Here is a 13,983-nt window from a genome sequence, read left to right as displayed (position 1 = left end):
AATTAATACTTAATAACTTGTAGTATATTATACTGTTTATGATCAGCAAATACATTGCCACTGAATATACCTGGACCCAGTGAGCTCAGTGAAATGGTGCCTGCTTTAGCACTGGGAACAGATTCTTCAGTATTGAACTGCTTTTGGCGATGAGCCCATACATTATCTTGCACAGAGGGGCAAACCTCAGAGGGGCTGCAAAATGCAATGCTCATACACTCCATCCTAGACAGGAAAAGTGTCTCTACTCTGCCACACCACACTTTGCTTGTTCACCAGTGTTTACGTTTCTGCCCCTTGATTTTGACAGACATGTCCTGCAGCCTGATTAGCTTGGCAAGAACTCTTCCCACGAGCACTATGCAGTACTGTGCATATGTACTGTATCTTCTCCCACCACTGTCCCCTCTGAATAATTTACAGACACAAGTTGGGCACTCAAACTTCTCCATCTTCATCTTCCGCTCAGTATCACTCACTTCATCACAGTCAGCATGACAGAGCAGGCTACTCTATACTCTCTTAATGGACATTCTTGACGGAAGCAAATCTCAATGATGGCAAATTGAATCATTACCAAAGACAATTTTGGACACAGGGTTCTCATTGGGAGGCTCTAGACTATGCATCTTAGTTTTAATTTTTTTTCTGAACAGTATTAGGTCTATGACTATTAGTCATATTTGACTGATACAGAGTACAGAGTTTGTCATAGGGACACATGGGGAACCTGGGTAAATAAGAAAGCTTGCTTCCTGAAGATGGTGGATAAAGATAAAGTGATATGTCTTCAACCCTTTTTAGCAGTACACGACATAACTGGCATTTTACTGAATAAACGAGTTATTTTATCGGGCTGTTATAAGAATAGGCAGGGTTGGGTTTCTGTGTGTAGAATATTGTGATTGTGTTTGCTGGTGAGCAGTGTGATGGGGTGTGAGCTCCCTGCTGTCAGGAACGACATAAGCAGAGAGCACTTTATTAGGAACACTATATTTATACTGGGCAGGGCCTCCATTTGCTCTAAAAACAACCTCAATGGATTGCACGGATTCCACGAAATGTTAGAAACATTCCACTGAGATTCACATGATCACACAATTCCTCCACTTTCATGCTGTGAATCTCATTCTACCACATACCAAAGATCTACTACCGGATTCAGAGCTGCTGACTGAACGTTATCGGAGAACACAGAGTTCATTATCGTGTTCATGAAACCAGTTTGAGATGAATTTTGCTTTGGGACACGGTGCATTATCCTGCTGAAAGTCTCATGGTCAGCAATACAATACAAATGGTCAAAAATACAAAAATACACACACACACCGCTTACTATTTCAATAATGTTTCTTTGATCAAAATGTGTAAACAGAATTATAATAGCAGGATAATAATAACGTTTTCCTTTCTCTTGCTGTTTTGCCAACAACTAAGCCTTTTTTTTTTTTTTTAAAGATTTATGCTTTGCATTTTATTTATCTAAGGAAAACCTAACAGCACAATACAGTACCATAAGCAAGCAAGCTGATTAGAGGTTCAAAAGTATGCAGTCAAGCTGTATGACCACTGAAACGTTTGGGAGGTGGTGTCTGATTTCACTGTGGCAGTCACATCCTCCTCTAAGACTTCTGTCTCTTCAGAACACCACGCGGGCCAGCTCAAACATCACCTTCAAATTGCACAAAATACACAAATATTTATGAATGAAAGGATGAATAGTTGCATTTTTCCATATTTATGGACTATGACAAAAAAAAACCCTCTTTTCTGATTATTAAATCATGCTATTATCGAATGTCACTAGTTGATCTCATCCACATGCGCAACATCATGTTTGATTGATTTCCTCTCTATTTACATTTTTATTCTCTTGTTATATTCATTAAGAATTATAAATAGGCATGCTGCAAACATTTGTTTTTATCGTATCAAGAAACAGGTAGCTTTGTCAGGGGATTTGAAAGTAGCAGACACATGAACTGACCTCAATAGTGATCAGGATTACGATCATCCACTCCAGTCGGAGACTGTGCTTTTCACCAAGATGATTCCTCATCAGATCTGTCAGTTCAGTGCAGTGCTGCAGCTTTTCATTCACAACCTACACATCACCACATGAACTCAATTCATGAACTTTTAACAATGGACATCAGCTTTACAGGAATAAAACAATTCTGCATAAAACGTATAAAGTTTCTAAGACCATGGTGGCAAGTAAAAACTCCCTGAGACAATATGAGGAAGAAATCTTGAGAGGAACCAGGCTCAAAAGGGAACGCATCATTATCTGGGTGTGACTCTAATAATGTTGTTTCTAACACTGTGTATTCAAGTGTAATTGTGTAACCAGGAGCTTATCTAGCCTCAAAACAAACCCTAAGCATCAGGTTCACATGATCCACCACCATATTGTACAGTGGGTACCCTATTTATCTATGCATGCAAATGAAGCACAAGGCCAAAAATATACCAGAAAAAAAGGAACTATGACTTATCACACATTGACTTCCTGATATAGTTCAAGACGAAGAAGTACAAACAGAATTTTCTGGGTCTGCTTGTTGAGTACAAACTAAAGACTGATAACACAATAATATCATTACCTTCACTCTGCGGTTAATACTGAGAAACTGACAAGTCTTGTCATACAGTTGCTCCAGGTCCTCTCTGTCCCAGTAGAAGTCGGGAGTGATGAGAAGATCTGAACTGAGGTTAATGCAGTGCCTGTAAAACGACGATCATTAAAACATAACCTAACTCCAAATCTAATGGGCAGGTTTTTTTCTTTTATTCTACAGGTGTTTTCTCACCTTAGAGCAAACAGTTCTCCTATTTTCTGCAGGACCTCTGCCCTGGATAATTTGACTGACTTCCCAGACTTTAGGGTCTGTTGGAAGAGAATATGACTGTCTTCGAAATGCATTATGTTTGTTGATCAAATGATTTATATTGAAAATAATTCCTGTATAATAGAATCTAAATGTATCTACAATGATTCATTTCATAATAAGCAAAACGCATGGATTTCCACAAAGCTATATCCTATTCCATATATTTATGCTTCTCTTCAAATGGATGAATGGTACACATTTTAAGATATAGTGACATGGAGAGTTTCAGATGCTGGTATGTATAAATGTACACTAAATAAGTGGGACTACCTCTGGAATTGGCTGAATAGATTCAACAAAGTTATCCAGAGAGATCTCCCATATCGCCAGCTTAACTGTGATGAAATCATTTTAAAATGTATGAGTCAAAGTCTAATGTAAAGAGGTAAACATCTTCAAGACATGTGTGATAGACATGTGTCCAGCCCACCTGATAGAGACAGGGCATTAGAAAATGCAAATTTCTCCAGAAGGACTTGCTCATAGTCCATGTCGCTATTAAATATAAAGTTTCCCCGATGGAGCTTTGTATTTCCCCTAAGTAAGTAAAGAAAGAAAGATTACACAATACAGTGCTGTGATTTGAGATTCTACAGAAGAACGTATGTAAAAGTCACTCTTCACGACATACTCTTCTATGGAGTAATTGATCTCTTCATTTTCCCAGTGGACCAAAGCGACCTCATACGGCTGAATCTCGTGCTGTTCCAATATCCGCATCACTTTCTTAATCTGTAAAGCAAAATTGTAGGGATACACAGAAACACCTATAACAAAAACATATATAAGCAACTGTGAGCTTTGAAATTTATTTCAGTTGCATCTAAACCAGACAACAACAAGACTGAGACAGGAATGCTTTTACTCACAGTTTTGTCGTCAACATTCCAGAAAACCACTGAACCTTCCCTATTGAGGAAAAACTCTTTTTAATTTTAAACAGGAGTGTCCAAGTTTTACCACAAAGGGCCGGTGTGTCTACTGGCTTTCATTTCCACAAGGCAGGAGCTGTGCCTGATACAACTCAGTAATCATGTGGAGACAGGTGTGGCTCCTGCTTGGCTGGAAAGAAAACCTGAAGCCACACTGAACCTTTCAGATAACACTGGACACTCCTGGTTTAGAAGTGAATTATGACCATCGAGCAATGATGTGAAGAGAGCAATGCATTTCAGCATTACCTGAAGAAAAACATCATAGCAGTGTCATCTGGTTTTGATACCATTTCTGTTCCAATCACCAGAACATTAGATGCATCTAAACAGAAAAAGATACAGATCAGAACATACAGATCAGCCATGTCTATGCACAATGCAGGGAAACCACAGATTATAGAATTACCATTATACCAGTCAGACATCCAAAGGAAAATAGAAGAAGCAAGTAATGCAAAACTTCAACCAACCTCTGGGCAAGTCTCTTATTTCAAAAAAGCCATTAGCTATTAGGTCGTGGCAAAGAGTAGGTAGGTGGTACTGCTCAGCAGTTGCATAGGCAACACATTGCATCATATCCTGTTAAGAAAAATATCAGGTCAGCCCATGCATAATGAGTTTTTTTTAATCGTTTACCATGTTACTCCTTTTAATCTAAAGAACAGTTTTCCTAAATGGTCACTCTACATTTATTAAACTCAAATCAGAATAAATGACTTGCCTCTTCTGGTGCTGGCAGATTGGCTCTAGATGGCTGTTTGGTCCTTGGTCCCTTTATTGTCTTTTTGCCAGGTATGCCTGCTTGTTTCAGCATAGATCTGTTGGACCCAGTGGTGGATTGAAACGTTCTGTGTATGTTCCATGTCTTGTGTATCTTGCCATGTTTTGGGTTAAAAACTAATCTGTGCATGGTTCCTTTTCGCAGTCCATAAGTCCAGGCATTACTAAATGTGATGTTCTTGCAGTGTGTGTGTGAAGATGTGCTGCAGGACAGCACATCTGGTGGACAGCACCTGAACCCAGAACCTGGACATTTCTCCAGCTGTAGTGTTGTTCCAGGGACTAATGTGGAGTAAAGTGTCCTCTCCAAAGGCTTGTGCAGTGCCCTCCATGTCAATGTTGTCAAAGACCTAGCTAGCATACCTGGCTACCTGTGTGAATAAGAAACAATGTGATTGCGTCATTAGTGTCAGATCCGGATCAGTGACTCAATTATCTCTACTATGGCTTACATCCCACTGACCTTCACAGCAATCCGCTAGCTGTCAAAGTCCTTCAGGATTATATTTATTATTTAATTATAACCAACTTAATCTTAGTCTATCTTCTTTTTTTGCGTTAATACCGAGTACACTGATGATCTGCAGAGCTCATATTATGAAGATCAGCATGTCATGCAAACAGCATCAAGTAACTAACTCGTGTATTTTCACAGGACTCTAATCCGGCTAGCTAGCTAGCGTTAGCACAGTACAGCTAATACACCAATTCAGTTCAAATTCAGTACATATCCAGTGCGCTCTTGCAGAAGACACAGTAACTAACTGGCCACATCTGAATTTATCTAACCAGCTACTTTCTGCGTGAACAATTCAGGCTCTGACATTTTAAGATGAAGTTTATTTTGAACAGAACTTCCGGTTTGAGTGACATCACGCGATACGACACGTCACGTGGACACCCCGTGCCTTTATGATGCTGCGTCCCAAATAGTTACACAGGTATAACACACAGGTTGCTTCTCTTTGCAGAGAAAGCGTGCAAATAAAGGAAATAAATCATTCTAAACATTTTATATGAGAATACCTCTATTACTGAAGCGTCTCTTTATTGAACAGTCACTTTATTAAACAGCCATTTTAATAAACAATATTCAACAGAAAAAGAAGACTACATATGTATGTGTTATTCTTATTTATTTCTTTATTTTCTTTCCTTATTTATTTATTTACTTATGCACTTGAAGAAACACGATTTGTACTGCGCATGTCTGAAGTATGACGGAACGATTCACTGCAGGTATTTATAATACTGTTGTTATAATACTACTAATAATATAATGTGGTGTAGCAGCAATGTCGCGCATGCGCAGTACAAATCGTCTTTCCGGTACGGATCGAGTAGTGACAGGGGGCAGAGGAAGGGTATTTACCTACGTCACGCATAACAACTAATATTACTTGCGCATAGGAAGCGCCTGTGTCTCTCCTCTCTCTTTAATTCATCTGAATGCATTGTAGGAATCAGTTTGAGGAAGCAATGCATGCTTTTAAAACGCACAATACCTTTATATATATATATATATATATATATATATATATATATATATATATATATATATATATATATATATACACTATATTGCCAAAAGTATTCGCTCACCTGCCTTGCTGCCTTGACTTGCATATGAACTTAAGTGACATCCCATTCCTAATCCATAGGGTTCAATATGACGTTGGTCCACCCTTTGCAGCTATAACAGCTTCAACTCTTCTGGGAAGGCTGTCCACAAGGTTTAGGAGTGTGTTTATGGGAATTTTTGACCATTCTTCCAGAAGCGCATTTGTGAGGTCACACACTGATGTTGGACGAGAAGGCCTGGCTCTCAGTCTCCGCTCTAATTCATCCCAAAGGTGTTCTATCGGGTTGAGGTCAGGACTCTGTGCAGGCCAGTCAAGTTCCTCCACACCAGACTCTGTCATCCATGTCTTTATGGACCTTGCTTTGTGCACTGGTGCACAGTCATGTTGGAAGAGGAAGGGGCCAGCTCCAAACTGTTCCCACAAAGTTGGGAGCATGGAATTGTCCAAAATGTCTTGGTATGCTGAAGCATTCAGAGTTCCTTTCACTGGAACTAAGGGGCCAAGCCCAGCTCCTGAAAAACAACCCCACACCATAATCCCCCCTCCACCAAACTTTACACTTGGCACAGTGCAGTCAGACAAGTACCGTTCTCCTGGCAACCGCCAAACCCAGACTCGTCCATCAGATTGCCAGATGGAGAAGCGCGATTCGTCACTCCAGAGAACGCGTCTCCACTGCTCTAGAGTCCAGTGGCGGCGTGCTTTACACCACTGCATCTGACGCTTTGCATTGCACTTGGTGATGTATGGCTTGGATGCAGCTGCTCGGCCATGGAAACCCATTCCATGAAGCTCTCTGCGCACTGTTCTTGAGCTAATCTGAAGGCCACATGAAGTTTGGAGGTCTGTAGCGATTGACTCTGCAGAAAGTTGGCGACCTCTTCGCACTATGCGCCTCAGCATCCGCTGACCCCGCTCCGTCAGTTTACGTGGCCTACCACTTCGTGGCTGAGTTGCTGTCGTTCCCAAACACTTCCACGTTCTTATAATACAGCTGACAGTTGACTGTGGAATATTTAGGAGCGAGGAAATTTCACGACTGGATTTGTTGCACAGGTGGCATCCTATCACAGTTCCACGCTGGAATTCACTGAGCTCCTGAGAGCGACCCATTCTTTCACAAATGTTTGTAAAAACAGTCTGCATGCCTAGGTGCTTGATTTTATACACCTGTGGCCATGGAAGTGATTGGAACACCTGATTCTGATTATTTGGATGGGTGAGCGAATACTTTTGGCAATATAGTGTATATATATATATATATATATATATATATATATATATATATATATATATATATATATGGGTTATATATATAGTATGGGTTAAACCAAGCCATTCAGTGTTCCTAATGTTTTCTAATGTGTTGCATATATTAATGCATATATGCATTAATAATGCATACATTAATATATTGCATATATTAATGCATATATATATATATATATATATATATATATATATATATATATATATATATATATATATATATATATATATATTAAACAAATACAAGCACTAGTTTTTGGTCCACGTTTCAAGCCGCAACACATTAGAAAACATTAGGAACACTGAATGGCTTGGTTTAACCCATACTAATTCCTTGACAGTATTAAAAAATATATTATTTTTTTATTGCATATGAACATATATAACAAGAGAAGTACAACGCTGCATATAAATGCCATCAGTACACAAGATTATATAATGAAGACGGTACAGTTTACTTTTCTATTTCAAATTTGCAGATAATATTAGAAGTCCTGAGAGCTTTTTTTGGTTTTACATTTATGTACCATATTGCAGTATTGCTTAAATTCGTTGATAAAATGAAAGAAATTAGGCTTACCCCCGGACCACTTCATTTTGTATATATATCAAACTTCCCCCATTACAGCCAGTAATTGAATAATGTAAGCTTTATCCTTTTCTATCCCATAATTTTCAGTATTAAAAATGTATTATATTTTCTTTCTATCTGTCGTGACGTCATCCTGCACGTATGACGCATGTTTGTTTGATGATATTCTGCAGTCTTGAGTTGTCAGCAACTGAAGAGAAGCAGCAGCGCCTCTATCGGTGGACTCAAATGTTGATGTGTTGCTTAGAAACATAAAGCGAAACATTGTGCCATTTCCGCTCAGTGCATTAAGTGTCGAGAGGGAAAAACACCGTGCACAGATAAAAGACACAAAGCTGGTAAGGTAAAGCTATATGTTACCGTTTCCTGTGGTGAAATATAACGGAAACTTGAGCTATGACATTATAATAGCTGTTTTTTGCATAACTATAATTGTTGCTCCAAGGAAAAATCCAGCTGCCTCCTTTTGAAACCCACGGAAATGGTTAAGAGTTCTTCATTGTAGATTATTTTCTTTACTGTTCTTAATAACTTTTTAATATCAGCTAATATGTGAAAAATGTGAATTTCCCTTTGGGATGAATTATCTATCTATCTATCTATCTATCTATCTATCTATCTATCTATCTATCTATCTATCTATCTATCTATCTATCTATCTATCTATCTATCTGTCTGTCTGTCTGTCTGTCTGTCTGTCTGTCTGTCTGTCTGTCTGTCTGTCTGATATTTATTTATATATCTAGATTTAATACACAGCTTTTAAATTGTGATAGAAAAATATTGGCGAGAATCAAGGGGAAGGTGTACAAGACAGTGGTGAGACCGGCCATGCTGTATGGTTTAGAGGCAGTGTCACTGAGGAGACAGTAGTCAGAGCTGGAGGTAGCAGAGCTGAAGATGTTGAGGTTGTCTTTGGGAGTGACAAGGTTGGGCAGGATTAGGAACGAGTACATCAGAGGGACAGCTTATGTTGGACGTTTGGGGGACAAAGTTAAGGAGGCCAGATTAAGATGGTTTGGACATGTTCAGAGGAGGGAGAGTGTGTATATTGGTAGGAGAATGTTGGACATGGAGCTGCCAGGCAGGAGGCAAAGAGGAGGTATATGGATGTAATAAATGAGGATATGAAGCTAGTGGGTGCAAGTGTCGAGGATGCAGAAGATAGGGATAGGTGGAGAGAGACGATTCACTGTGGTCACCCCTGAAGCCGAAAGAAGAAGAAGAAGACTACACAGCTTTTAAATGTTCAAGTTCAATGTAGAGTTAATCCACTAAGGTCTGAAGGGTTTTTTAAATGTTACAGTCCATCATTTATTTTTAGGAGCTCCACTTCTACCCATATTATTATGTCCCCCTGTTTGAGGCTTTACAATAGTCTCACTGGTCCAAAAAGTTAATCTGTGTTTATATCATTAACAGGTAAGCACAGTTTATCATTGTAATGGAAGATTCAGTAATGCAGCAGCACCTGCACCACTACAAACAGGCCACAGAGTCTGCCCGAGAGGAGTTAGCGGCACTCCAGGCTAAATATCAAAGTCTGCATTCACAGGTATGATATTTTAAGGCTTTACGCTAAAGGATCAAGTCTCATTTGAAACATATCCTTCATGCAAACTTTATGTTTTAACTTGGCAGTTGGTGGATTGTCGGTCCAAGCTTTCCTCGCAAGAGACCACTGTGAAAGACCTGAGAGAGGCAACTGACAGACACAAGGAGACAGAGGCCAGACAGGCATCTCTCATCAGTTCCCTCAGGGAGCGCATTCACAACACAGAACAAGAAATGATCTCCATTACCTCCTCTAAAAACATTACGGATATGAAATTACAAGCACTTACCAAAGAGAATGAAGATTTGAAGGCAAAGTTATTACAAATGGAGATTGAGTCCAAGTTAGTTGGCTTATTCATCTGTTTAAATAAATTATACATTCCTTTATACACATGGTAATTTTATATGAAGTTTGAATCTTCCTAGGGAATATTTTAATGGATGGAACAAGACAAAGCAAGACGCAACTGATTTGCAGAGGAAGTGTGAGGAATTTTTATCCAGACTAGCCATCAAGCTTTCGGTTGATTTAGCTGGGAATGATAACCCCATGGAGACAGTTGTCTCTTTGGTGAGTTGATGATGAGATCTGCATTCAGCATGAAATTTTAAAAGTCTCCATGCTACTGAAACTTGTTCACTTCTTTAGGTGGACCTGTGCTGCAAAGAGAGAGATAGACAGAAGACTCAGATATGTGCCCTAGAGGAGAGTGTGAAATCCCATGATGTGGAGAGTAAAGCCAGCAGGGAAACAGTTAGAAGATTAGTGGCTGATGTGGACCATGAACAGAAAGTCTCAGCTATCAGAGCAAGTGACCTGAACTCTGTTAGACAGGTATATTCCTGTCCATTCATGCAACATTTCACAGGAATGTAACAATTGCTTGCTTAACTGCTTGTTTTACTGGCATGTACAGATCTATGTTGTTTTCCTACACTGTGTGTCTCTCAGGAACTTGATTGCATACTGGTAAAGAAACAGGGCTTGGAAGTAGACAATAAGAGCCTGAGGAACAACCTGCAGGAAAGTGAGCTTGCCCGGGTTACTGCTAGGGAGGAGTGTAGCTCTTATAAGAAGCACACTCAGGATCTGGAGCAAAGACTCGCCAGCAGCCAAAATGAAGCACAGGCGCTACAAAGGCGCATGGAGTCCTTTCTCAAAGAAGTGCAAGGTCTGCTTGGATATGATCTTGTCGTTTCTCTGCCTAAAGAAGAACATGTTCTGGAGAGGCTCAGAGAAGTTTGCAGAAGAGAGAAGAGCAGCACTGAGGTATATATACCTATATATATACCTATATCTATATCTATATAATATATATATCTTAGTATTTCCTATCGCTTCCTGGTTTGTCTTTTTTTTTAGATGAAAGTAGGTCACTATGGTATACTATTGACATTCTAACACTGTATGTATATACTACAGTCTGTTACTGGAATGGAGGCCAGACTGGCTGCAGTGTTACACGAACTGGGCAGACAGACAGAGCTGCACAGAGCAGCGGTGCAGAGGGAGCAGCAGCTCCAGAACAAGATGCAAACACTGGAGTCAGAGCTGTTCACCACAGGAGTGAGCAAAGATGAGCAGAGTCATGAAAAACAACAAGTGAGCTGAAATAGATATAATCTTTCCACTTCATATTATCATATTATGTATATATATAGTTTCAGTTGTGAGCTGGATTTATACTTCAGTACAGATGCAGAAGTGATGTTTCATAGACACCTGCTGAACTTGGTTGTTTAGTTTCCTATTTCTCATGCAGTACTTGCAGTTTCTGGAGCATCTTTCAGAGAAAATGAAAATTGAGCACATAACCACAGATCTGGGGTTTGACATGCGACTTGAGGCCATACTGACACGTGCAGAACAACTGACTAGACAGGAGGGAACAGCTTTAGTGGAAACCAAGACTCTGGTTTACAGTCTTCAGAAAAAGGTTTGAGAGTGTTGATAACATCTACAAAAATATTTCACTGTAGATAAGATTAACAGTAACTGAATAATAATGAAGAATGTAGGATACATGGCTTCCATATTTCATATTTCGTCCTGATGTTTGTCAGGTGCTTTACTGTACTCTACTATATATATTACATAGAATAGTATACTATACGATACACTGATCAGCCATAACATTATGACCACCTGCCTAATATTGTGTTGGTCCTCCTTTTGTTATCAAAACAGCCCTGACCCGTCATGCACTGTGTATTCTGACACCTTTCTATCAGAACCAGCATTAACTTCTTCAGCAGTTTGAGCAACAGTAGCTCGTCTGTTGGATCGGATCACACGGGCCAGCCTTCGCTCCCCACGTGCATCAATGAGCCTTGGCCGCCCATGACCCTGTTGCCGGTTCGCCACTGATCCTTCCTTGGACCACTTTTGATAGTGACCACTGCAGACCGGGAACACCCCACAAGAGCTGCAGTTTTGGAGATGCTCTGATCCAGTCGTCTAGCCATCACAATTTGACCCTTGTTAAACTCGCTTAAATCCTTATGCTTGCCCATTTTTTACACCAAATGTTCACTTGCTGCCTAATATATCCCACCCACTAACAGGTGCCATGATAAGGAGATAATCAGTGTTATTCACTTCACCAGTCAGTGCTCATAATGTTATGCCTGATCGGTGTATTACTATATTACAGTATACAATACAGTACACATCTTACTGGGCAGTGAGACGTAAAAGTATTATCCACTAATATGTCTAATTTGATACAGTCATTATTGTGTTTTAATCTCTGCTAATTTGTTTGCAGTTGAAGGAACAGAAGCAGCGCATAGAGAGTAAGGACCTGCACATGGATCTGCTGCGGAGGAAGGTGGCCCAGCTTGATGAAGAGAAGAGGAGTCGTTCTGCTCTGGCCGTGGAGAGGGACGATGCTACACTGCAAAGCAAGAAGCTGCAGAAGAAGGTGGAACGGCTACAGGTTGAGCTTAATGCCATGCGGCTCTCCACCACTGACCTGAAGGCTCAGCTCTCTCACACCAATGAGCTCAAGGTAGAGGGGAAGAGAGTTTTGACTCACACGCCAACAAGAGGCAGAGTGCCTTAACCCTGTTTAAATGAAAAATGTGTATATAGTAATGAACATAATGCTGTGCTACATTATTTAAGGATGAAGATAACAAATGCCAAATGAAATTAGGAGACTATAAGGAGTATACTTTGCCACATAATTTCAATCATAACTTCTATGAACAAAAAAATTCTTACAGTATGCTTCCCGAGTTGTATTTGCAGCAGCATTTGCCCTTTCCTCTAGAGATTATGAGTTTCAATCAAAACAATGCAGCTGTCCATGGCCAGGAGACCAAGAGAGCAACATTGGCTATGGTTTCTGGGTGGGAGGGGTGGTTTTCCCTGTCCTGTATGTGGAAGACGGTAGACAGCACTTTGCTTCAAGTATGTTAAGCTACTTTGTGATGCAGTTTAAGCAGCAGTTAGAAAAAAATGTGATTGGCTGGCTTCACATATCTTGAAAGAAGCATGTGATAGATTGGTAGCTGTCTTATCGGAGATCTGACTTGTGTGTGGAAATTGGCCAAGAGTAAATTAATTAAAGAAAAAATGGGGGAAAAATCTATACAATACCTTAGACATTGCTTTGTTTGGTGCAATAAGATCAGAGTGATGGAACAGAACAAAACCATTGAAGATCAGAGTAAGAGTTTGGGAAAACTGGAGAAGAACAAGGTGAAAGTGGAGAAGAGACTTTCAACAGTGAAGACAGAGCTCCAGAATCAGGAGTACAGAGCCAGGGATGAACTACAGCAAGCACAGAGGTTACTCCACAGCCAGGCCAGTGCCATGACAGAACTCACCCACAGAGAGAAGAAGGTAATGAATAGTAATTATTACTCAGTCTGAATGTATGTATGCATCCCGATTTCTCTCACTATTTAATGACCTCACTTGCCTTGTTTTGTGTTACAGCTGCTGGATTTCTGTACTGTCATTGCTCAGATGTTAGGAGTGACCATGCCCGCCTCCATTCCCAGCTGTGAGGTTATCAAGAGGCTGGAGGTTCTTATTCATTCAGGTCATCACTTCCCCCTGGCCAACCATTGTGTAGGGCCACATCATCAGCACCACATGGCAATAATCCCAGATGCCTCTGCATGCTCCATCGTTACAGCAGGCTCTCCAGGGCCTGAAGTACCAGTGCAGCCTTTATTGCCCAGTACAACTACAATCTGAGCAGCAATAAAGCAATCATATTTAGTAGGTACCAGACACTGCAGTAGGTATGATTTAAATACACTTAATTAAATAATTATCCAAGTTGGTGCACATTATGAATGAATAAATTAAAATACTGTGCTGCTGATTCAGATTATTTAATAAAAGATTCTTCTGCTTC

General features: G+C 40.0%; 2 protein-coding genes across 2 annotated transcripts; one reads left to right on the top strand and one right to left on the bottom strand.

Annotated features, from left to right (window-relative positions):
* Window positions 1-117: 117 nt before the first annotated feature.
* rmnd1 (required for meiotic nuclear division 1 homolog) lies at window positions 118-5,475 on the bottom strand. The gene is made up of 12 exons (XM_058398279.1): window positions 5,073-5,475; window positions 4,551-4,980; window positions 4,300-4,408; window positions 4,076-4,151; window positions 3,764-3,803; window positions 3,526-3,626; window positions 3,325-3,431; window positions 3,165-3,229; window positions 2,814-2,890; window positions 2,607-2,727; window positions 1,988-2,104; window positions 118-1,672 (listed from the first exon to the last, which is right to left on the bottom strand). The coding sequence occupies exons 2-12, from the start codon at window positions 4,968-4,970 to the stop codon at window positions 1,640-1,642; spliced, it is 1,266 nt and encodes a 421-aa protein (XP_058254262.1). The 5' UTR covers window positions 4,971-4,980; window positions 5,073-5,475; the 3' UTR covers window positions 118-1,639.
* A 2,776-nt stretch (window positions 5,476-8,251) lies between these two features.
* ccdc170 (coiled-coil domain containing 170) lies at window positions 8,252-13,983 on the top strand. The gene is made up of 11 exons (XM_058398420.1): window positions 8,252-8,396; window positions 9,481-9,608; window positions 9,695-9,951; window positions 10,037-10,181; window positions 10,260-10,445; window positions 10,563-10,880; window positions 11,034-11,213; window positions 11,374-11,547; window positions 12,379-12,621; window positions 13,245-13,460; window positions 13,557-13,983. Exons 2-11 carry the CDS (start codon window positions 9,498-9,500, stop codon window positions 13,818-13,820), a joined length of 2,094 nt encoding a protein of 697 aa, XP_058254403.1. The 5' UTR covers window positions 8,252-8,396; window positions 9,481-9,497; the 3' UTR covers window positions 13,821-13,983.

The sequence above is a fragment of the Hemibagrus wyckioides genome, linkage group LG09 (genome assembly GCF_019097595.1).
Source record: "Hemibagrus wyckioides isolate EC202008001 linkage group LG09, SWU_Hwy_1.0, whole genome shotgun sequence".
Classification (NCBI taxonomy): domain Eukaryota; kingdom Metazoa; phylum Chordata; class Actinopteri; order Siluriformes; family Bagridae; genus Hemibagrus; species Hemibagrus wyckioides.
The sequence above is the reverse complement of the archived record's forward strand: the minus strand, read 5'-3'. Positions and strand labels throughout refer to the sequence as shown.

Excerpts from the sequence above, each read along its gene's own strand:
- rmnd1 (XM_058398279.1), bottom strand. The coding sequence starts at position 4,970 with ATGCTAGCTAGGTCTTTGACAACATTGACATGGAGGGCACTGCACAAG. Across the intron at positions 3,804-4,075 it reads GCTATGATGTTTTTCTTCAG|GGAAGGTTCAGTGGTTTTCT; the intron begins GTAATGCTGAAA and ends TTTCCTCAATAG. Across the intron at positions 3,432-3,525 it reads ATCAATTACTCCATAGAAGA|GGGAAATACAAAGCTCCATC; the intron begins GTATGTCGTGAA and ends TTACTTACTTAG.
- ccdc170 (XM_058398420.1), top strand. The coding sequence starts at position 9,498 with ATGGAAGATTCAGTAATGCAGCAGCACCTGCACCACTACAAACAGGCC. Across the intron at positions 10,182-10,259 it reads TGGAGACAGTTGTCTCTTTG|GTGGACCTGTGCTGCAAAGA; the intron begins GTGAGTTGATGA and ends TCACTTCTTTAG. Across the intron at positions 11,214-11,373 it reads AGAGTCATGAAAAACAACAA|TACTTGCAGTTTCTGGAGCA; the intron begins GTGAGCTGAAAT and ends TTTCTCATGCAG.